This window comes from Balaenoptera ricei, chromosome 16 (genome assembly GCF_028023285.1).
Source record: "Balaenoptera ricei isolate mBalRic1 chromosome 16, mBalRic1.hap2, whole genome shotgun sequence".
Taxonomy (NCBI): Eukaryota; Metazoa; Chordata; class Mammalia; order Artiodactyla; family Balaenopteridae; genus Balaenoptera; species Balaenoptera ricei.
This window is the reverse complement of record NC_082654.1, coordinates 31,484,942-31,508,683: the sequence shown is the minus strand read 5'-3', so window position 1 is coordinate 31,508,683 and position 23,742 is coordinate 31,484,942. Positions and strand designations below refer to the sequence as shown.

General features: G+C 34.3%; 1 protein-coding gene across 6 annotated transcripts in view; it reads left to right on the top strand.

Annotated features, from left to right (window-relative positions):
• Nucleotides 1-23,742, top strand: part of LCOR (ligand dependent nuclear receptor corepressor) — a 125,937-nt gene that overhangs the window by 87,421 nt on the left and 14,774 nt on the right. For 4 of the 6 annotated variants that reach the window (XM_059899319.1, XM_059899320.1, XM_059899317.1 and 1 more), the window contains 2 exons: nt 4,099-4,386; nt 7,244-7,337. In XM_059899319.1, the coding sequence (XP_059755302.1) occupies nt 4,149-4,386; nt 7,244-7,337 (332 nt within the window). In that variant the 5' untranslated portion in view covers nt 4,099-4,148. Of the gene's footprint in view, nt 1-4,098; nt 4,387-7,243; nt 7,338-9,906; nt 16,690-23,742 lie in introns of those variants that run through there. The other 2 variants (XM_059899322.1, XM_059899321.1) reach the window with 2 other exon arrangements.

Below are 23,742 nucleotides of genomic sequence, written 5' to 3'. Positions count from 1 at the left end.
TGCAAGCCACACAGAGCAGCCAAAAAAAAAAAAAGGTCACTGTTTTAGCCACTGATAATCATAAAGCAAACTGTGTAAAATTTTAGTAATTCCTCACTGAAATTTCATTTGGAGAAAAAAAATATATAAAATTTTATCTGAAAATTAGATTTGCAAACTTTTTTTCTCCTTGATACAGCCTTGTTTTACTAAAAAAATTTAAATTATTAAAATTAGAGAAATTCTTTCTAAATGAATTTGTATTCCTTAGTTATGCCATCCCTCTAGTTCCAAGGTGGAGGTTACTATGATAGGCTCTAAAGAAGTTTTTTACAAACTTCTGATAATGCTGAATATATCCTTATTTCATCTTCAGCAGACTCAATGATTCCACTTTCTTTAATATTTCTTCACATGTTCTAGTTTACACCTCTCATTCCTTTGGAAATTCCCTTCTTTCCGAACTTTGAGGGGTGATTTTTGCCTGTACACTAGTTAAAAGTATGATAAGTGCAGATTCTAATGGGTTGGTTACACTTGGAGACCAGCTGAGCTTTTGGTTAATGTGATCAATATTTTCAAAAGGGAGTGAGTATGAGGTGAAGTGACATATGCAATTAAGGAATGCATAAGATTTTTGTTTCCAGAGACACTTTTTTTTCTTCTTCTTCCATCAGATCCCCAGGTAAAAATAAATCTTTTAGTACTTCTCACTTCTCTTTTAATATCCTCTAGTACGCTCTCACCTAAAGCTCCCAACCAAGGCTTCCATGCTCACCATATCATTTCCATCAAGTACCCTGATTCCAAAATTATGTTCAAAAGGTTAGTTTTATGAACATTTGATTATTTTATTAAAGTGACTCACATTTAACATATAAATGACTGATAGATCAGTTCTTTCAGCTTATTAACTAAATAAAATATTTTTCCAGCTTCTCTGCTACTCCTCTCCTTTAGGATGTTTACTGAGTCATGGGTCTAATGCTGCAGGAAAATGCATTATCTGAAAAGAGGAACTCCTCTTCCTAATTTACATGGATGAACCACTTTTCATCCACTCTTTGCTTAGGGGGAGGGGAGTTAATGAGGTTAATCACAAGCGGATTGATGAAGAGAATTCTAACCTGCTTCTCTACTAGTCCCATCCCTTTGTGATGTAGGTATAACTTAGGTTAAAATTCTTGTAAATTTTCTTATTTAGAAATTTAATTTGGGGCACATACCCTTTTGGAGAGGAATTTTTACCTTGGGCTCAGTCTTGAGAGATGAGAATCCTCTGAAATTGTATGTAAAGTTAAGTTTGTATATTTGTCTGTCTACTGGCATATGATGCTCAGAAAAAGAACTATTGCTTCGCAGTTGGAAGTTTCCCCTTTATGTATTAATATTGTTATTTTTAGATATTTTATTAATCCTCTTGGAAATGTCTCAAAGATGGGCATTAGTAGTCTTCAAATTAATACCAAAAATGTTCAGTATCCAGAGATATAACAGGCAGTTTGATCTGCGGAGAATATTTTGTTTTTAATAAATAATTCAGGTATTTGGATTTAGTCCTTTGTTTCTAAGTATTGCAAATTGTATGTTTTAAATAATGGAGTATGAACAGGTAATATATAGCTAGGTAGAAGCATTAGATGCAAATAAAAGTAGGCTTTTGTGGTATGGACACTATAATAAATTCCAGTTTAAGAACAGTAAACTTTCTACAGCTGTCATAATCATTTCTTTTCAGCTTGCTTCGTCAGTTGTCTCAGAAAATTTGACACTTTCCTAAAAGTTAGGTTTGCATTTTAAAAACATAACAGGTGGCTATGATGTAGCATTCACATGTTTTTTCTGTAGTTTTAACTTTGACCTGATTTGTTGTTTTTATTTGACTCAATTGTGCATGTTCCCCTAAGCATGGCTAGGTTTATAGATATTGTGTTTTAAGTAAATGAAAGAATGAAATGTGTTCAAGAAACTTTCAGAAGACGTAGAAATTCAGATGGCAGAGATGTCATCAATTCGTAAACATGAATTGTTTCTTGATTATATTAGTTATTCAATAAAGAGGCAAAATATGCTGCAGGCATTTAAAGCTCAAAAGTAGCAATTTATGGTCTTTATCCTAAAATCTTTGACTCTTTACAAGTCTCTTTAATATTTATTAATCTAGTTAAATACAGAGACATCTCATAAATTACTTCATTTTGCTTCCTTTTTGGAAGCTTTCTTTATTATATATTATCCAACCTTTCAGAGGTTAAAAAGATACAATAACATATTAAAACATTAAATTATATACAGTCATTCAGAGGATTGTATGCTGTGCAAGAAAGAAATGGATCTTAAATAGAAAGAAATATTGATAAGAAAACCCAGTGGGTAGAGAGATTGAAAAAAGCAGTATATGGCTAAAAATGTTTATTAAAACATTTAAGGAACCATTGTCAGTGATTGTAGTAACTTCTGAACCTTACCTAGTTGAGTACCTTTATCCTTAAACCATCTAGCATACTCAGTCTCTATTTATAGAGAGGAAACTTAAGGTTAAAAATACTTCTTAATAGAACAGAAATGTTATTATTGGTAGAGCAAACCTCGTTAAACTCCAGAAAATTAAATAAGTATTCTGACTTTATGACTATCTTCTGATCCTGAATGTTGTCCTTCAGAAAAAAAATTGTTCTTGGAAGTCCTGTGTGATTTTAATGTGTTTGTTTTTTGTGGTGATTTTAGATATTAATAGCTATTAGTCGGTTTTGCTGACTAAATCAAAGTTCCTTACAGCTCCAAAATATTATAGGTAAAGTAATTGACCTTCTATGGTTAATCTTTAAAAGAGCAAGGAAACTCAGGTTTTCTGAGACCCATCTTCTAAAGCCTAGGAAGTGTGGGAAGGAAGTATAAAGGTCACGGGTGGAACATTTTAATCAAGGGTCTGCCGCTAACCATCTGTACAAATTTGAAGAGGCCACTTACTCTTTAGATCACATTTATCTCATTTATTGTTTTTTTTTTAAGAACTATTTGTTGATTGATTTGATTGATCCATTTATTACTCAACTAATATGAATGTATACTTTACACCAAGATTAGGTGCTGAGTATACAGGGGTAAACAAACATAATCTCTGCTTTTCTCAAAAAGCGTTTAGTCTCCCTGATAGTGTGTTAATGACAGAGATGTGATGGTAATATATTTACACAAAACATTTTCCATCTTATTTTACTTTCAAGGTCCCTTCCAGTGCTGAAAGTTTTATGAGTTAATGAATTCATATGGTCTTTATTTTAAAATTAACATTGATTAGAAATTGATAACTTAGATGTTTATTTTATTGCTTCCCTATCTATTGTGTTCAGTGGTTGGTAGAGTGTAAAGAACTTATGAAAAGTACATGGTCTTAGGCTTTGGAGATTTGGCATTTAAACTCAGCGCAGAGGATCTAAAAGTGTGGTCCCCTGACCAGCAGTATCTAGAAACTTGTTAGAAATGCCAGTTCCTGAGCTCACTCTAGAACTGCTAAATCAGTAACTCTGGAGATAGGACCCAGCAATCTGTTTTTACAGGCCCTCGAAGTGATTTTGATGAATATTAAAGTGTGACAACTATTGCCTATTGCCCTAGCCGATCATGAATCTTAATATTATCTCTTTTATAATCTTGATATGCCTTCAGTCTTTTAGCAGAAAGTAAATTAAGCCTCATGAACTGAGCATTCCATTCTTCAATTATATAGGAAGCTATGGTTGAGGAAAGATCTAGGGGAAACCAGATGTAATCTGTAGGTGGTAAACAGGGGAGTAATTATTTCATTTAAAAAGGGTTTTGGGATTTCTGTATCAGGTAAGTGATTCTTGCCCATAAGATATACTGTTGGTTATCCCTTTATTTGACTTCATAATCGGGGGCGGGGGTGGTGTTTAGAAATAATTTTATTAAAATTTTATTTTTAAAAATCTGCAACTTTTATAAGCCTGGAGATTAAAAATATAACTCTAAGAGGGAATACTATTTTTAGGATATTGCATTTTAAGAAAAAAAATAAAATGAAATTTTGTTTGCTTGAAAGCTGTCTCTTTTTAGTACATTGTCCCACTTTAAAAGTAAATAAATCTTTGTTTACAGACAGTCCCTGGGTCTCCGACCCCAATATTCCCCTAGTGGCCCGTGAGATCATGCAGCGAATGATCCAACAATTTGCTGCTGAATATACCTCAAAAAATAGCTCTACTCAGGACCCCAGCCAGCCCAATAGCACAAAGAACCAAAGCCTGCTGAAAGCATCTCCAGTCACCACCTCTCCCACGGCTGCAACTACTCAGAACCCTGTGCTCAGCAAACTTCTCATGGCTGACCAAGACTCACCTCTGGACCTTACTGTCAGAAAGTCTCAGTCAGAACCTAGCGAACAAGGTATGGTTTGATGTCAAGATCTCCTCTGTCCAATTAGAATACTTTTAATTTGGGGAGAAAAAAAAGTATTGGCAAGTAGGGCACCAGAAGCAATAATAGGATAAACTAATGTGATTTTTAAATTATTCCTGACTCTGCAGTGATAGAGAAGAAGTATAAATTGGCTACTTTACCCATCAGTAGTTCGTAGTCATGATTGATGTACCACCCAGAAAGTTAGGTGGTTACAGCTGTTACTTGATATTTGTAGAAGTATTTCACACTTTCCCAAGCATTGTCATATCCATTGTTTTTAAAACCCCTTTGCAAAATTAACTTTCCCCCCTTTCCATCAATGTTTAGGATTAGCACCTATCTGAGAAATAAATGCATCTTGTCAGAAGTTATATTCTGCAGATGAGATCATGAGGCAAAAATATGTGTTATTTGCATTTTAAAAAAAGAAACTCATGAGGTTAGAAATATTGAGAAGACAGTAGACACACTCCAGGTTGTTAACTGTATTCAGTATTTTATGAATACACACACATATATACATATACTGTATTATAAACTAATTAGAGTATTTTCAAAAGGTAATCTGTTAGTGAGGATCCTAATTAAGTGAAGAGGTTAAGAGGGTGTCAATTTTGTATAGCAGATATTTCTTGAGTCTTTGAAAAGTTACTCTCAAGTAAATTAAATATCCGTGTTGCTTTGTGATCTCATTTTACCTTTAATTTCACAAAGATGAAGTGAGCATTTCAACTCTGCCACTGTTTGAACCACTACAAATTGTAAATTGGTGATATCTACTGCTGAGATTTTATTGCCATAGAAATCTCATAAAAGTGTGGATTTATTGGCGAGAAATACATGTTTATTTTGCAAAGTAAGTTTAATTCTTCTAAGAACCTCTTTGAAAGAACTTTATTTTGCTTATTTTAAGTTGTTTATGAAGGAATGACACTTAATGGACTGGCTTTAGTTGCTTATCAAAGGATATTTTTCTGAATATCTTTCCTTTGCCTTCTTTCTCTTTCTGTGTAGTGAACAGCAATCAAAATCTCTTAAGTTCTGAGAGATTTCCTAGCAGGAGGCCTCCTAGACCTCCTAGTTGTACCTTTGATTATGGTGTTTGTAAAGTTGTTCTTTTCTATTTTATTGAGGATTGTTTTCTTTACCACAGATTGGTAACTTTCATTAAAAATCTGTTTGCTGTAAATATTGCATTACAAGCTTTGGGTTTACAATAGAATAACAGCATAGAGGTTGTATCTAAAGTATTAATAATGGAGATTAACATACAAAAATACAAACTGGTCTAACTTCTTAAGGCTAGTGTTATGCTTGAGAGGTATGTTGTGTTGACGGCATGCTCTTACCGAGAGAAATTTGAACTAGATGATAGGATTATAGTATATAAACCTTAAATGAAACAAAATTTTTAAAAGTATATTTCCTAATGAATTTTAATGTGTTTTCAACTTAAATCACAATATTTTCAGTGGTAGATTTAAAATATGTTGCCTATAATATGATTAGACAGACTATGAAAATAGTACTGTCTTTGGCTGGAAATATTTTAAGCAGTGCATTTGCTTGTTAGGTATCTAATTGGGTTAGATGGCTAATGGGATACTTGGTTCTATAAGATTATAATTAGGTTTTTAGAAATATTAGTGACTCTAAAGGACAACACTGTGTATGAGTTGTGGGCTTTTTTTGGTTTATAAATTCAGTTGCATATTTATTTCTAACTGCCTGAAATAGGGAGTTACAGTGTCCTCAGATACAAGTCCCAAGTGGGTTCTATATTGAGGTGATTTTTAACATAACTAGATAGCAGGCATCTCGGCTGGCCAACTGAAAATCAGAGGCATTGAGTATTATCTTTCTTCTCTGTTAATTTTGGACAGAATGGCAGCTTTAAAAGTTATTCAGACTATGAGTTTTCTTTTCTAGACATGTCTATGAGGGGAAAAAAGTCTTTGGGGGAGAATAAAGTCTTCTAATTTTATGTTCTAATAACATGAATTTGTGATTTGGTCTAGCATCAGTAAAAGAAAAAAATGGTTATCCCCCGAGGCTCCCATCAGTATCAAGACTGTTTCATTCTTCTTTCTTTCCTTAAACTTTGCCCATCAATTTATAATAGCTTATTCATCGAAAAACCTTGCCTTTATAAATATCAGCAAGTAAATTTTGAATCTCTGCTGATTTTTCCCAAAAGATTGACTCCAAATACACAAGTTTTGCAGATGTGTGCGAAGAGTGATTAGGATACATGCAAATTATAAACAGTTAACAACTGGTTCATCTTACATATTATTTTGTACAGTTATATATGTTTACTATAACCGTATAAACTTGTTTTTAAAATGACTTTTGTATTTAAATTTTTCCAAATCTAACTTTTATATACTCCTGGTGTTTCAGGTAGACTTAGCTCTTGAGAAATTTGGTTTTATAATTCATATGACATTGTGGCATTAAACTCATATACTTTGATCAAGGTAAATTTAGAAAATGACGTCTCATAGTTCCATTGCAGAACCTCATACTGTGTAAACTGCTATTTCTAATATCTCACTATATCTTAACATCTTTAGTGTTAATGCTTTACCTTTTCTTTTGCCCTATTAATGAAATATTTAACCCTTGGATATATGAGATATAACAAACTTTGCTAAATTTATGTCACTTCAGGAGGAAAAATATCCTGATTCTATTAATAAATTGGTTTCGTAACTCAAAATATATGGCTAGTTTTATCTGTTTAGTTGACTAAGCCTACTGCTTTGACATTTTTAGCCTATTCAGTTCATATTTGCTCCCAGTTTTTAATATCCTCAGGTGTTTCTTTGTGTCTCTACAGACGGTGTACTTGATCTGTCCACTAAGAAAAGTCCATGTGCTGGCAGCACTTCCCTGAGCCATTCTCCAGGTTGCTCCAGTACTCAAGGGAACGGGTAAGGGAAAATATTTGTGGCCTTCCACAGTTTTATAGGGGACAGTTTATCAAAGATTGATGCCAATCTCCCCTGTATGTTTTAAAACTTGATCCTTTAGAATAACACTGTTATAGGTGGGCCTTTAGTAAAATTACTTTTAGTCTATCAATCAAGTAAAAGCACAATCTGAAATCTAGAATTGGCAAATATAGATCAGTTTTGCCAGTTTAGTACAAATAGTAAATAGTCAGGAATATGGCAAGAACGTCTTTGGACTTTTTGTTGTTGAGTGTTTGGGAGTGTGAAACCCAACCTAAATAGTTCCAGAGTTCACATGTAAAGGCAGTATTTTGTGTGCTGAGGTTGTTGAATGAAAATTGGGCTCCAATATTTAACTTGGTATCTCTAATGGAGTATGGGGGCTGTTCGTTTTTTTCTTGTTCGGTTTGGTTTGGTTTGGTTTGGTTTGGTTTGGTTTGGTTTGGTTTGTTGATTTGAACTGCAGTTTTAATTCTGTGTGGCAGTTCAGAAAATTAATTGTGTGTATTTTTTGTTTTTAATTAGATAAGAACGGTTGTAGATGTTGATAGATAACCATCTTAGGCTGCCAAGACATTATTACGTGCTCAGTTTTGATAACGATTAGCAGACTAAAGTGAATTTTCTGACCACCTAATTTTATGATGTAAGAATTGTCTAATTCTCCCTCTGTGTGTACATAGTAGCCATTTTAAATGGTCAGGTATTAATGAAGATGCTTAGATGCCATATTGGGAAGGCATTTCCATAAAACTGTGTTATGACCAAAAATAAGCTTCATCTAGATATGAAACATAAGTTTGGTAAGTTAGTTAATACTTAGGTTTATTTAACTTTTAGAATATCAACATGGGGAAGATGTTTAGATACCAAAGGAGTAAGCAGACACTAAATGGACTAACCTTTTTCAACTTATTCTTAATTACCTTCAAATTGAAGGATTCCTTTACTGACTTCTGAAATGCTCCCTTTATTTTCTCTAAAATTTCATCATCTTCCTTTTTCTCTCCTCCTTTATTCAGTCTAAAAATAACATTAATTTAATCCATTTTGCATAGTTTACTGACCATTTTTTCTTAAGCCCTTTTTTTTTCACTGTAGTTCATACTAAATATAGATCTAAGTCATCATGGTCCCAAATCATTTGGTTCCATTTATATGTCAAAAAACTTGAGTTATGTAATTAAGGACACATGTAAGAGAAGCCTAAGTGCTGTTTGCATAAATGCATCCCTTGCTTAAGATTCACTTTAAACTTGGCCACCAGGTCTGTGTATTATATTGTTGAAATTGCTGTGTTTGTCCTTCTGAATGGAAAGTAAATGTTTTTATTGTGGTAGTGTTTTCTGGAAGACAAAAGCACCGGCAGTACTGCCCATCTTTTAGCTGAATTGTTATGTGTTATTTACTGGTAACGTCAGAGTCCCTGTAGACTTTTGGAGAACATAGCTGGTTTACCGTTATTTCTGCAGAGTTCCACTTTTGTGCCTAGTTAATGTAATTATTCCCCTTGGGCATGCTTTACCAGTTGCCAGTTTTATCATTGATAATCTTTCTCTGTTGTAAAAATGAAAACCTTATGAATTAACTTTGTGTAAGTAGTTGATTTTTTTAAACATTATTTGAAAGCTGTCCACTTAAAATTTTTAAATTAATGTTTGGTATTTTAAGAAGTAGAGTTTTTTTTAACTAAAGAAAAATGCTAAAAAATTGTTTATATACCTCTGACAGTAATTACTTTGGGTAGACTTTAAGGAACAAAGTTTTGGGGGAAATAAAGGGTAGTTTCTTTAAAGCTTGGATTATTTCAAATGGAAAATCAGTGGTACTTATGTATCTGCAACTAATGGTGTTTTAAAATGAAGAAGTGTGGTAAGTTGTATTTTGTTTTGTTTTGATTTGGGGTTTCCCCCCCATGGGGCTGGTAGTCATGGTTTTTTTTCCCAAGCAAAATAAGAAATGTCATTTGGAATTGTTTGATTTTTGATAAGAACATCAACTTGTTTGTGGGATAAATGAGCAATTATCTATGGGTTCCACCAATGTAAATTGTTCCAGTTTTATAGCTGGTTGTCATGAATGTTGAATTATGTTGCATTAAAATAAATTATTTGGCTTACTCTTTTATTACTGTACTTGTTTAGTGGTAACGTCACGTTGGTAACACAATTCTTTGTAGATCTACGGAGACTTGATGATTACTTTGTAATTAATAATTAAGGTGCTATTTTCAGACAGTTGCGCGAAACTTTTTCTCCGAATATTTGTGAACCCAACCAGAGACCAGCTGACAGGTTTAATTTTTCTTTGCCCAAAAGCTCCTGGTTTTTTTCTTTTTGTTTTTTTGTTTTTTGTTTTTGTTTTTGTTTTTGTGAACAAGTTTAAAACTAACTGCCGAGACCATTTTTTTTAAATTTTAGAGAAAATAAATAAATAACACAAAGTGATGTTACCCAAGCAAGGCCTTCTAATAAAGGAGTGGTCCCCTCACCCATCCCTCCCTACCTGTGCAAGTCCTGCTCACATCAGTTTCCTTCCATCCAATTAGGCGACCTGGGAGACCCAGCCAGTACCGCCCAGACGGACTTCGGAGTGGTGATGGGGTACCTCCAAGAAGCTTACAGGATGGAACCAGGGAAGGTTTTGGACACTCCACATCACTCAAAGTTCCACTGGCTCGATCCCTGCAGATTAGTGAAGAACTACTGAGCAGAAACCAATTGTCCACAGCTGCCAGCCTTGGACCATCTGGATTACAGAATCATGGACAACACTTAATATTATCCAGGGAAGCCTCTTGGGCAAAACCACATTATGAGTTCAACCTCAGCCGTATGAAGTTCAGGGGAAATGGTGCACTCAACAACATCAGTGACCTTCCTTTTCTTGCAGAAAACTCTGCCTTTCCAAAAATGGCACTTCAAGCAAAACAAGATGGGAAAAAGGATGTGAGCCATTCATCTCCTGTAGATTTAAAGATACCACAAGTTCGAGGAATGGATCTTTCTTGGGAAAATCGCACTGGTGATCAGTACAGCTATAGCTCTTTGGTAATGGGTTCACAAACGGAGAGCGCGCTTAGTAAAAAATTAAGGGCTATTCTTCCAAAACAAAATAGAAAAAGCATGTTAGATGCTGGACCCGATTCTTGGGGCTCAGATGCTGAGCAGTCTACCTCTGGACAGCCATATCCCACATCGGATCAAGAAGGAGATCCTGGCTCCAAGCAGCCTCGGAAGAAAAGAGGGCGTTACAGACAGTACAACAGTGAGATACTGGAGGAAGCAATCTCAGTGGTTATGAGTGGAAAAATGAGTGTTTCCAAAGCTCAGAGTATTTATGGGATTCCCCACAGTACACTGGAGTACAAAGTAAAGGAGAGGCTGGGCACTTTGAAAAACCCTCCAAAGAAAAAGATGAAGTTAATGAGGTCGGAGGGGCCAGATGTTTCTGTAAAGATTGAATTAGATCCCCAGGGAGAGGCAGCACAAAGTGCAAATGAATCAAAAAATGAGTAGGAATACTGTAGAGTGCCAATTACTGTACAAACTGGGTGAGCACTACTGCATTGTTCAGCTGTCATTGCTTGCACCTAACTTCATTCACTGTGACACTTGTTTCTTTGCAGATTTTGCATTGACTTGTGTGTACAGGGGTGAAAGGTGCATTCTGAATGTTGCATATTTTAAAATTTTCGTGTGCAGTATGGCTCGGGATATTGTTTGGCCTTTTGCATGTTTCTCTACAAAAGAGAATTGAGTTACCTCACAGAGAACAGATACATGGAAGTGGACTCCTTGCCTGTAGAGCCTGCATGCTTTTCTTTCTTTTTTTTTTCTTAAGTTATATTTGCCTTTATTTAAAAAAAAAGAAAAGAAAAAAGCCCCCTTTTAGAAACCACCTCTTTCATATTGGGAGCTTTATCATTGCAAATTGGAAAGCCATCTTATAAAATTATTCACACTTTTTTCTTCTGAGATTCAACTAATTTAAGGGTTAAACTAAAGAAACCAAGAACAATGAGCTTTTGAATTTAAGAAATTTGGCTATTCAATGATAAATAATTATTTGGGTCAATTAACATTTTATGATTTCCTTCTCACTATTAAGTTTACTTAACAAATTAGCAATCTATTTAGTGCTCACCCAGGGGGGAGAAGGAGGTGGAAAATGTGCACACACTACCTTCAGAAATGCTTCAGTTAATTACGTTGTAACACTACCTTTGCTGTTATTTCATTTGGGATTTTCTAAGGGTAGAATTTGGTCTCACCAACAAGTGAGGATATAGCCTTATCTCATGGAGGACGAGCTCCGTTCTTACTCAGGAGCAGTCAGGGTACATTACATAAAACAATAGAGGATGCCTCATTTTAGCAAATTAAGTTTCTTTGTATTCTTAAATCCTTTTACAGATTTGATCATGTGCTAACTAACAACTAAATGTCAGTTGCAGCAACTATTTTAAAATATTTAAGATCTGTTTATTGGGGGGATGGGAGAAATAGGGGGGAAATGTGTGTGAGTAATTATAATATTGCAAAAGTGGTATCTAGATTTTACAGCCTCAGTAATCTGCTCAAATATCCACATAAGTGAAGAATCCATGTTTGTGGTGAGAGAAAGAACACAACCCCAAGGTAACCTAAAATGATTTAGGTTGCATTTCAGTTCTAACAATAATTCAATCAGAAGTCAAGCTCCTTAGCAATTCTTTTTTAACTAATTCAGATACTAGTACAAGGGGGCAGGGTTGTTTTTTTAGTTTTATTTGTTGCTTTGAACTCTTTTTTTCTTTCTTTTTATTTATTTTTTTTGGCATCCTACATACCATCCTTCTTAACTTTTTCTGGTATTTAGCTGATTTTTATGGTTGTTTAGCACACAGTTCAGGACCTTTCAGATTGTGTTTTGTATAAGCACTCCTTAAAGAACACCTAAGGTTTTTTTTTTGAGATGGGCTTTTAAAATTACAGTGATAAGGTTTGGAATGTTTATTTTCTACAGCTTTTTTGCAAGAATAACAGGTAAATAAAGCCCATGAAATTTAATTTTGTGTTGTGACCAAATTAAAATTATTCTTTGTGCAAAACAAAATCCACCCCACATACACCCCTATATTCTAATCTGCTGAGAAAGGTGGTCAGCCCCTTCTAAATGCTTAACCAAAAACAAACAAAAAAAATCACTGGAGTTTTTGTGTAAAATAAAATCAAAACTTGGAGCGTTAAATTGAGGTTGATGATTTCTGATGGATACTGACAGTTTGAGAAGTAGGTCCAGATATTCCCAAGGCATAAATTCTTGCCTGGAAACTTTGGAGCAGTTAATTAGGTTAAGGATAGTTTTCCCTCAGCAACCTGTGTGTTCAAAGGTTAGGCACACCATTGCTGTTATTAAAGTACACACATTCTTGACATAGCCTGGGCTTGGGTTCCTCTTTTGGTTTGGTTATTTTGTGTAGCAGTTTAATCAGTGGATGACTGAGCCTGTTTCCTCTTAGCTTTCTAGTCTTCTCAACAGAAAAAGCAGTTTGGGTTCAGAGCAGTGTATGACTCTGCAGTATTTTCTAGCCTAGCTGGAAGTTGCAATAAAAAATACTTAATGAAATGTATGGTTTTCATCTGCAGTTGAAGGAAGTTATAGAAATTTTGCTGAAAGCAAAGGACTAAGCTTATGAAGGAACACCTCCTTTGTTCCACACTCGGTTTGTCACACACAATTAATTGCAGCCATGGTACCTTTTTGCATGATGTTTGGGGATATTCGGTAGCCCAAGATTGCTGCAAAAAGGTCCTTTGAGCAGTTAATTTGTGCTTGTTTTTATCCCCTCAGAAAGGCATCATTAAAGGCCCATTTAAAAATCTGGCCCTAAAAGTTCAACTTTTGTAGAGTTTTACTGTTCAGAGAGGTTTTAATCCTATGTGGTAGTCTCTAAAGTGATGTATGAGTTGAGTTATGTAAATTTTGTCATTGTAGTGTACATGGAGTGATCATTTTACTAACATAAATATTTTCTATGTGTGTTTCAGTGGATGACAATCGAGCAGCAGAAGAATGGTGTGCCTACCCTTTAATGCTGCAGTTTAAATAAGAGAACTTGTATTGTGTCATTTCAGATTGTAGGCTGAGAGTTGTAAATAGTGAAAATTTGAGTACTTCTATTATTTGTTTTGGTTAGAAGGTGAATTTAAAAAACAAACCAAACTCTAAACCTTCTCAGATTAAAAGTCCTGAGACCTGAAGATTGTAATATTCATGTCTGTGAAGCTTTTAAACATTACACTTGAGATCAGTCATGACTTGATATTCAGGTAAATTTTCTTTTCCAAGAAGCTTTTGAATAAGCATATTTCCTCCAAAGGTCGGTCGGTCTCTTTCTTTTTGAGTGTAGGTTATTTTAAAGCACTAATTGCATTACACTGGTAACTGCAATATAAAATAGCCATTATTGTTTTGTGAAGCATGGTTGAAATTAGATAGTGGTCCCTTTTAAATTTCATGAGCCTCTCCAAAAAAAAAAAAAAAAAATTAAAAAAATACAGAAAGCTGCTGAATATTTCAAAAGATATATATTTTACCTTATTGTAGGTTTTGTAAAGTTAGTTTGTAATATTCAGGTGCACTTTTAATGTTAAATTTTGTGTTCAGAGTTCCATTATACCATGTGTTTCTTGGATGTGGCTCATCACGTGGCTGGCTGTCATGTCAGTCTTGGTGCCGCAGTGATCCCGTAATATTTGATTTCCCTCTTGATTTGCCACTATTCTGAATTGGCACTTTCAGTGTAGATATTCTAGTTTGGGAACATCCTCATAAATGTGTAATAGAGATTGGTCTATTCGCATGCTTAATTTCTGCTAATCAGAGTTTTGCATGGCCCAAACAACAGCTGACCATTTTTATGGTATGGGAAAGTATAGTTCACAGCTATCTTTGTCACAAAAGCCTTTTCTCCTTTCATTTTCCAGTAGGCGGATGATGACATTACTCCAACTATATGATATGACTCAAAATAATATTAGGAGATAATGTATTTAAAATCAACTCCTACATTTTTTTATGAGAGAACATAGATGTAGAGTAGATAAGCTATGGCACTATAAAATCAAAAACACTAATTCCGTGGAAGGATATCTAGTTGGTATTTTTATCATTAGCTTTCTCACTTTTGAAACAGTCATCAAGCTTGACAGTAATGTATTGTATTATATTACTTTGTTTAATAGGCTTACAGGTGACTGAACTGTGTTTGTGATGAGCTATACACTTTATTCTGTTCCCCAAATACCATGAAGGACAAGGTCTCTCTTTCAGGAAAAATAATTTATATTTGTGTATAATACTTTTTAATGTTAAGTTTGTTGTTATTCTGAAGTTTAGATGTTGCTTGATAAACCTTTGCTGCAGCAGATCATGGATATGAGTAAGGCTTTGTGTGATAATAGGGGTCCTTAAGTGAAGTTAATTACTGTTCAGTTCTGGTGAGCAAGTTCAACAAGTGTGAAGTGTGTATTAGCTTTATTTGGTACACTTTTACTTTACAATATTGAAGTGCTTTTAGAACTCTGGTTATCTTATATAAACCATTACCTCAACCAATTGGCATTTCCATTCCCCAACATTTTACCTGAGCTATATATAAGATGAGCTATATGGGATCAGATAGTAAAACAGTAAGGCACAATGAGAAGTTTAGTTCCCAATTTTCTGGAGAGAACTGTAAATTAAACTAAAAATGACTACCTGCAAAGGCCCATATCATAACTACCTTCTGTCATTAGGCAGTACGTAGCAGCCTTGGAGCTGCTAGTGAGCTGTGTGTTCTCCCCCTGCCCCAAGTAAGCACATGGTGCGAGGCTTGGTTCTAAGCCTTTGTGAGTCTCTTATATTTCATTGACCCATAATAGTGAAGCTTGGATTCAGTTATTTTTATAAAACAAATTATTGAGTCAGCCCAATGTCAGAACCTGAAATTATTTTGAGTAGTTACGGCAGATATGACAGCTCAGTGTCATTTTCTTAACAGCTATTATCCCTGTAGATTTAATTTTGAAACTACATATTTTGCTTTTGAAATTATTCTTTCTTTAACTAAATGCCAGAGGTTATTTTCATGTGAACCATCCTTTTCTGATATATATATATTCAGGTTGCTGTCATTGGTGATGGAATATGGCAATAGACTGAATTGTTCCACTTAGTCTTTTATAGGAGACATTAAAAGTTACAGGTTAAATTTTGACCTTCATGAAGATGTCAAAGATTGTTTTCCTTGTTACCTTTCCATTATAATTAGGTCTTCATTAATACCACGGTCAAGCCAGTGTTATTAACTTAATGGCTTCAACCAAACAGCCCATTTGGAAACTTTATTAAGCTATATAGGGATTTTTTTTAAATCTAATTGCTTTCAAGCTCTGCTGAAAAGGAAAAAAGTATAATCGTGGTACAAGGAATGCAGACCTCCAAAGTCTTCTTAGGTTTTTTTTGGATACATTCTGTCCTTGAGACTTAAGTAGGATTTGTGAACATGGTGACTGAAGGGAAAATAGAGGAAATTCTTTGCATATTCTCTCTTATTCCCAAATAAACTCGCAGTTGCCTTTTAAAGAAGCAGACATTATCCCTGTAGCTATGTGCCCTAAGTGTTATGAAGGAGATTGGAGGAGGGAGTTGGGAAGTAGGATGGGGAAAGTATGTAGATCAGGAAAAGCTAAAGATTCTGCCCTACAATACTAAAAATGAGTCGCAGTATAGATAACATGGTAAAGTTGGGCCACCTTCATTTGATAGTCAGAAAAATCTTAGGTTGTTTGAAAAGTGAGAATAAAGGCAAATTAATGTTGGCTTGACAAACAATAAAATATGAGTTAATTCTGCAACTATTAGGAGGGTAATTTTAAGGTTTCCAGTTCATTTATAGCTATATCAATAAAAGCCGAAAAGCAAGCACTTTTAGTTAATCATAAATTTATTGGATGTAGCAAATATTATAATCATAATATTTAATCTTTACTGTTTGAATATGGAATTAAACTCTTTACCCCATCTTGAACTGTCATTGAACAGGCTCAAGATGATCTTTTCAACACTGGAAATGACCCTACACACATACCAAAAAAATCTAAAGCAGTAAGACATATTTGAAGATCCATACCTCTTAGACTTTTTAGATTTGTCTTGGGAAAGAATTTATGAACCTGTAACCAGTATTAGTGCAGTCTTGGGTTCCTAGTTCTGCATAATTGCACCCTTTCTCAGGTATGTCCTGAAAACATAAATTTTAAAATAATCTCTTTAGAGATTAGATTCTCAGTGGATAGTGTGTAAGGGGACTGGGGGAGGGGGGCGGGAGGGTTGGACACAGGACACTGACACAGTAGGGCAGGGATTTTTAACATACAATAGCCAAATAGAATTTCAATCTAGAATATTTTTAGCCCCTCAGAATGAGTTGAACAACATCTGTTATTTGGTAAATACCCGGTGCTACACTCCTAAAAGTCTTTTGTTTCATCCAGGTGACTTTGTTTCCTGCTTGGTGGAAGGGTATATAGTAAACTTTTTACGGTCACTAGGAAAGCACTTGTCTGAAATGTTTAAAGTACTAGAAAAGGGATAATTCAGCACTTTTTCTGTTACAACACTAAAGTCTTAATTTATCTTCAGAGTCTTAGGTACTGTAAGTTTTAGGGTGATTATTTTAAAATATAAAACATACTACATACTACCATGACCATGACGGGGTCAGATCACATTTATATGAATAATTCTTGTCTTATTTTTTAAAAAGACTAACATTTTGTACCTTTCAAGCAATTCCAAGTGATTGCCTCATTTTCCCCATTTCATTAAGCATTTCAGGCTAAGAATTTGGAATTTGAGAGGAGGTGAGGGGGAAGTTCCCCAAAATGAAAAATTGTGTCAGACAGTTTTAGAAAAATAAATCACTAGGAAAATGGGTAGGGATTCTCTCTCCCTTTAAGTCTTCAGGGAATGAGCAGTATTTAGAATCTTTGGCTGAAATTCAAGCCTTTTTACTGTGTAAATTTTTAATATTAATTCACTGACATGCTTTTTACATCAGAGGACTGAAAATGGATCTTAATGTTTTTAAGTTGTGGAAGGGTATATTTCTAAAATGAAGGGGGGGATAATTAGGTTAGTATACCAGCATTAGTAAGTTTAAGGAATTTTAGTATGTAATAGCAAAGTGTTTGATTAAAAGTCTAATCCTATATTGCTAGTCAAAATTATAGTTACATTCTGATCTAGGAAAGATATAGTCATTGGATATTGATATGCTGTGCTGTCAGAAAACCAGACTAAGATAGAAACCTTTATCTGACTCCCACATGTTGCTTGTTCTGATGGGATGTATACTTTACAGCAGCTCGTTGCTGCTTTGAGAAGAAACGTATAAACTATACATTCAGAGTGTTTGCTTATAATTCTTTATAACCTCCACTTTAAACTGTCAAACATTGGTATTTTATCAGTCCACACTGTTAAATATAGCTAATGTTCTTAGGAATCCGACTTGTACACACTGTTTAAAAACCCTCAGGGACAGTTTACACACTATTCTCACTCAATTCAGGTACTTTGATGCTATTCTTAAACCTAACAGTGACTTGTATTTTTCTGTTTTGCTTTTATTTTGACGTGCTGGTAGCACATCCTTGATGAATGTCAACTTAAAAACTCAGTTCAGGTATCCAGGTATAACTCAGCCAAACAGATTTTAAAGCTGCATATAACTCTCCAGCACACGGTGCCTCACACTCTTATAGTGGCATTCTATATATTCAGTTATTACTACTGAGCAGATAATATGGGGGTTCCTGTTAACGGTGTATTTAAAAAGACAAAATGTGCATAAATGTATAGCCAGCACATGCAACTCATACACACACACACACAGTTAAACTATATATTTTTAAATGCCACTAATAGCCAGCACAATTAAACGACATTCCTTGCTGCTTCTGTAAACTATAACAGATGCAGTTCTTCCTCAATGTGGCTCTTGCTTCTTCACCATACTACTACTAAATTCAAGCACTGGTCCTTGGGTGTCTGACCTCTACATTCTAGTTTATGCAATGTCTTTAGAGAATTCTGTGCACTGGCCACTGTGATGGAACCGTTGGGCCAGGAGTGCTCTGATTTTATTAGTAGTGATTCTGCCAAAGTTGGTGTTGTAACATGAGTATGTAAATGTCAAAAAATTAGCAGAGGTCTAGGACTACATATCAGCAGACAATTTTGTCAGTATATTTTGTAGCCTAGAAGTCCTCAATGACAAGTTTCTTCTGATGTGAAGTTCTAATTCCAGTATTTTAGCCCTTTGCATCTCTAATGTTAAGACTTGTCTGTTAGAGGTCTTTATTCTTTAAAACTCCTTTTGTTTTCTGCAGTACTGTCTGTGGTTAACAAAACAGATTATTCCTCTGCTTTAGTATTTGATATTTTACATCTAAAAGGAATTCTCCATATATAAAACCCATAGCCTTTGAAGATACGGAAAATGGCATCTTTCAGATTTCTAGAAGTTCAAGTGTCATGCAACAAAACAGGAACCCCCTTTACTCTTATGGACCTCATTTCAATATACTGTTTACAGTTTGACGGAATTGTATAATTTAATATTTCTCTTGTACTGTAGTTTATATTTATTTACAGATTTTTTTTGTACTGTGTGATTTGAACTTTTTGTTCCTTGCTATGATCAACATTTATGTAGTAGAGCACTTATGATCACAATTTAAGTTTTTTGGTTTGATTGCACTACATTAAATTTTTTAATGCAGTTCTGATTTTTGACTGGACTAAAAATAAGCTGTGTCTTAATGTATGTGATGAGTACTTAAAATTTTAATCCATGTGGTCCCCTTTCTTTTGCATTCTATGTCAAACGCGCTAGTTCTTTCGTGCATGTGTAAGATTTAATGGTTCCATTGTATTATTTGACCATGACATTTTGGAGAAACATTCCCAGCTGTAATGTTGTGTATGGTAGTTCTCACTGGATGCTAGACTTTTCAAAACCACTATTCTTCTAATAAATTTTGTTGTGAAAACTGTTTTAAAAGCTTGGTTTCTACTTCTTAAGATTATAATGCTTTTTTTACAAATCCACAAAAGGGGTAAGATTTCGACGTGCACTATAAATGCACTTTGGTAATCAAAGTTTGTAATTTTTTGTGATAAAATTATTTCCAGATGAAATCCCTTAGATAACTAGAAGTTGCTGCTTCAAAATTGTGCTTCAGTATTTGGATTCAGTACTGCCTTGTAACCCTGTCTCTCTACTAATTTGATACTCCCCCTACCTCAGCTTTCTTCATTGGATTATTCACTTTAAATATTTTCAGCTAAACAAGATGCATTGACATTTTCAGAATACCTGCTTGCTGAACTTAATTTTTCATAATTTTCTTAGAGTAAAACTCTATTCTGGGATTACTTGCCAAAATAATGATTTACTCATTTTTGTTTGCTCTTTTCTTGAGGCATAAGTGTGAAAGCACTGTCAATCAATTAAGGTTATTATAGTAATTCTGATTCTTGGGAGGATGCTGGTATTTCCTTTTACCAGACAAATAACAGCGTATATGTTGCTCAACATTTATATTGTGGGTTTTAGGAACGGGGTGTAAGAAAAGTTTTGTATTACAAAGTGATTTCTGTTGTAAAGTGGTTAGGAAGGAACAACTGAATTACAGTGATAAAGATCAGAAATGATAAGCAAAATGTTTTAGAAAGCTGCTTTTTCAAGCTCATGATATTCATGTAATATAGGCTGGTTGAAGTGATTTCCAGTCATTTCTAATGGAATTTTGTATTTTTTAATGATGTTATTGTTGGTAGTTCGTCTAGATTATCTTTCAGTTAATTATTTTTTTTTGTCTCATTTCTTTGGCTGCCTAGCTAGCACTTAGTGCCTTTTGGCCTGATGTTTATAAAATCGGAAATCTTGCTGGTACTACAGGCTTGTTTCCTTGGCTTCACTTGTTCCCCTTACTCAGTTATGTCATGTGTCTATAGAACATTTTTCTAGAAACCTAATATTTCTTTGTACAAAGCTATGACTACGTGTTTCTTGTCATTATCCATTTTAAACTGGTGGCCAGGTCAGTTGTAGTCGGATTATAATCTAGCATCTCATCAGTGAATTTATTTTAGTGATCCTATCTTCATGTTGATACTTAGCTCTTCAATTATGACCTGATTTTTGAAAAGGACTTATTTCTTCTAATCCAGAATTTCGTTCTCTGATTCTGCTGATACTTTGGAATTAATTCAGGAACTCTTAGGAATCAGGGAAACTGCATAAGGGAAATGGAGTGGAAAAAATGGAAAATGGTATCTGCTTTCTTAGTTCTGGCGTTGTTATTTTTTCCTCAAGGACTGTGAATTCCTCTCACCAGGCACTTGTATTCAAATGTAAAAACATATATCCAAGTCATATGTTGTTAGATTTTGTAGCTGAAATGAGTGAAAACCTTTTTTTAACAAAGTATTTTTTAAGTAACATTAAGAGAGAACTGTTCTTGTATTCAGAGAATCCACTTTATCATCATTTGCTTTCAAATGGTAAGCATTTTAACACAGAATTTGAGTCATATTCACCTTATAAGTTGTTGGACTTTTTGCTGTTTAGGGGGAAGTGGTAGTGTCAGTATCAGACTGCATTTACAAGTGGAGTAGACAGGCTTGTTTTCAGAGGTTAGTGGAAAAGAAATGTTCTCAAAACATTTTAAAAGATTGATAGGTATGTAATGAATAGTTTGTCATGATTTCGTTGGAGTTCAGCGTGGAAGTAAGCAAAAGTATATCAACATTCATAAGTATGAAATCTTATTGAGCCTGGAGCTTTTTATAGGCATGTAAGAATACTGTTGTTTATTGACTGATAGTTTTAAAATGTTCATTGTACTTTTCTTGCCCACTTTTATTTGATCAGCAGTTTGGAGTGATAAGGGATTATTTGGTAATGTAAATTTCTTGCAACTTGGTATACTAGAAAGATCACTTGTTTTTTTCGTCTGTAAAGTGAGCGTTGCCCTGAATGCCTTTTAGGCCCCATTTCAACTCTGCGTCTGTTAAAAATGCAACTTTCTATTTAAATGGGTGACAAATACACCAACTATATCTGTTCAAACATTGAGAAATATAGTAGCGACCCTTTATTAAATAATAAGTTCTTATAAACCTTAGGTCTCATCTTTAAATTTGCAGCATTTTCTAAAGGAAAATGATGCCTCTTATTTAAAGCAAATCCATTTTGTTAAGTTTTTGTTATGAACTGTATGAATGTGACAATGCTTTTGCAAAAATTATATTGAGCAGTTACTTTTTCTGATTAATTTTAAAGTATGTTATTCATAATTTCTGTTTCGATTGTGTGCAGGCTAGTTCTGCTTTTAATGTTAGAGCACAGAGTTCTGGGGATCATTGGATATACTCAGTCTCAATCAAAATCAATCTTTTAACAATACAGATGCCTGGATCAGTTTATAAGAGTGAGGTTTGAACATGTTAAATATTTTCAAATTGTAACAGGTTTTTTTGTTTTGTGGTTTGTTTGCATTTTTTAAGTTTATTCAACAAATCTCTTTCTAATTGTGCCAAAAGACATAAAATTTACAGACTTAAACATTTTTAAGTGTATGGTTTAGTAGTGTTAAGTATATTCACATTGTTGTGACCATAGTGGGTTTATTAACCCACTGATTAAACACTGTTGGTCCCATCCTAATCTTTCATTTTTAAAATGAAAAATAAGGACCTTGGGGTCTTTAAGGGACTTGCCCGCCCTCCTCACATAATGAGTTGCCCTTAATACTCATGATTCCAAACCATTATACTTATCTTTATACTTATACCACTTTGGCACTCTTTGACTCAACTTAGAATGAGGGATTTAATCTAATACTTTTCTTTTAGATTCACTTTTAACTAATTAAATCTTAGCTATTAATTAAATCAACTAATTTCATTCTTGAATAAACTTACATTGCTTTTTAGGAAGAGAATTAAATCTGTATTATGAAATTGCCAGTAAAGAAATTACATTTGAGGCATTTAAAACTTCATTGTTAAATAGAAATCAGCATTATTGACTCAGTGCTGGAAGAGGTGAATAGGTAGGGCACAGAGAGAAGAGTAGAGAATATCCCAAGTTTAAGAGATAGAATTTGATGGGCCTGGCTTAAAATCCCAGCCCTTCTGCTTTCTTAGTACATGGTCTTGGACAAGTTATTGAACCTTTCTGAGCCTTAGCTTTCTTACGTGTGAAAGGGGTTTATGCGACCCACCTCATAGATTTGCTATGAGGCTTAAATGAGATTCTGTGTGTAAAATACTTAGCACTATGCCAGGCTCTTTGCAAGTGCTCAATAAATGAAAACTAGGAGTGAAAGCACCTGGCAGGAGTTAATTTAGTGTGAGAGGTGAGAGTGAGAAAATTCCATTGAAAGTTGTGGAGGAAGCTGTTTATATTGATTAGAACTTGGAAAGTGAGGCAGATGAGTTTATATTAGACTGGGATATTGGGCAGCCAATCTTGTTTTAACTATAAAATGAGAGACAGAGAAATGTTGGAACTATAATTGAAACCTGGAATGCTGCTTTTCTGATTTCTTGGTCCTGTTTGAGAGGAATATTATCAAACTTATCAGTCATTCTTTATTTCTTTTCAAAGATCAAGTGGAATAAAAGTTGTTTGGAAAGTAGAAGAATTTATAGAACTGATTTTCTTTCCATTGTGTAGAGTTTTTTGTATTTTCAAGGTTGAAATTTTACATGCTTTGAATCTGTAGATTTTTCTTTTTATGTGGTGGTAGTTTGTATAACACAATGTAAGATCTAGGTGGGATTGTGGGGATGTGTGTGTGCTTATGTGTTTAATCATCAAACGTTTAGTTTTCCAGTGAAAGAATCTGGGGACTCTATTGCCTGTTTAATGAGATTCTAATTACACTCTTACCAAATGGGAGTTCTGTGCATTTTAAACAGATAAATCAGATCATGGCTAGCACAGTTTAGAGGTATTCATTTCAGCGTCTATTAAAATGACTTGAGACATTTTTCCCAGGAAAACCTAGTAGTATAATTTTAGCTAGATAGAGATGGACTAAGAAGAAAATAATGAGGATAGCAGACTCTTGTGAGATGCTAGGAATTGGTGAGTCTGTGTAGACCAGCTCTGCAAACTTAATCAACCAGTTATACCTTACTAGTAAGTTGTAAGATCAGTTTGGGGGTTCTAACCAACATTTTAAAAAGAAATTAAAAAGCAAAAAGAATCAGAGTACATAGCATATAATACGGATAAATATTGTTTTGTTGAATCTTATGTGTTGTCATACACATA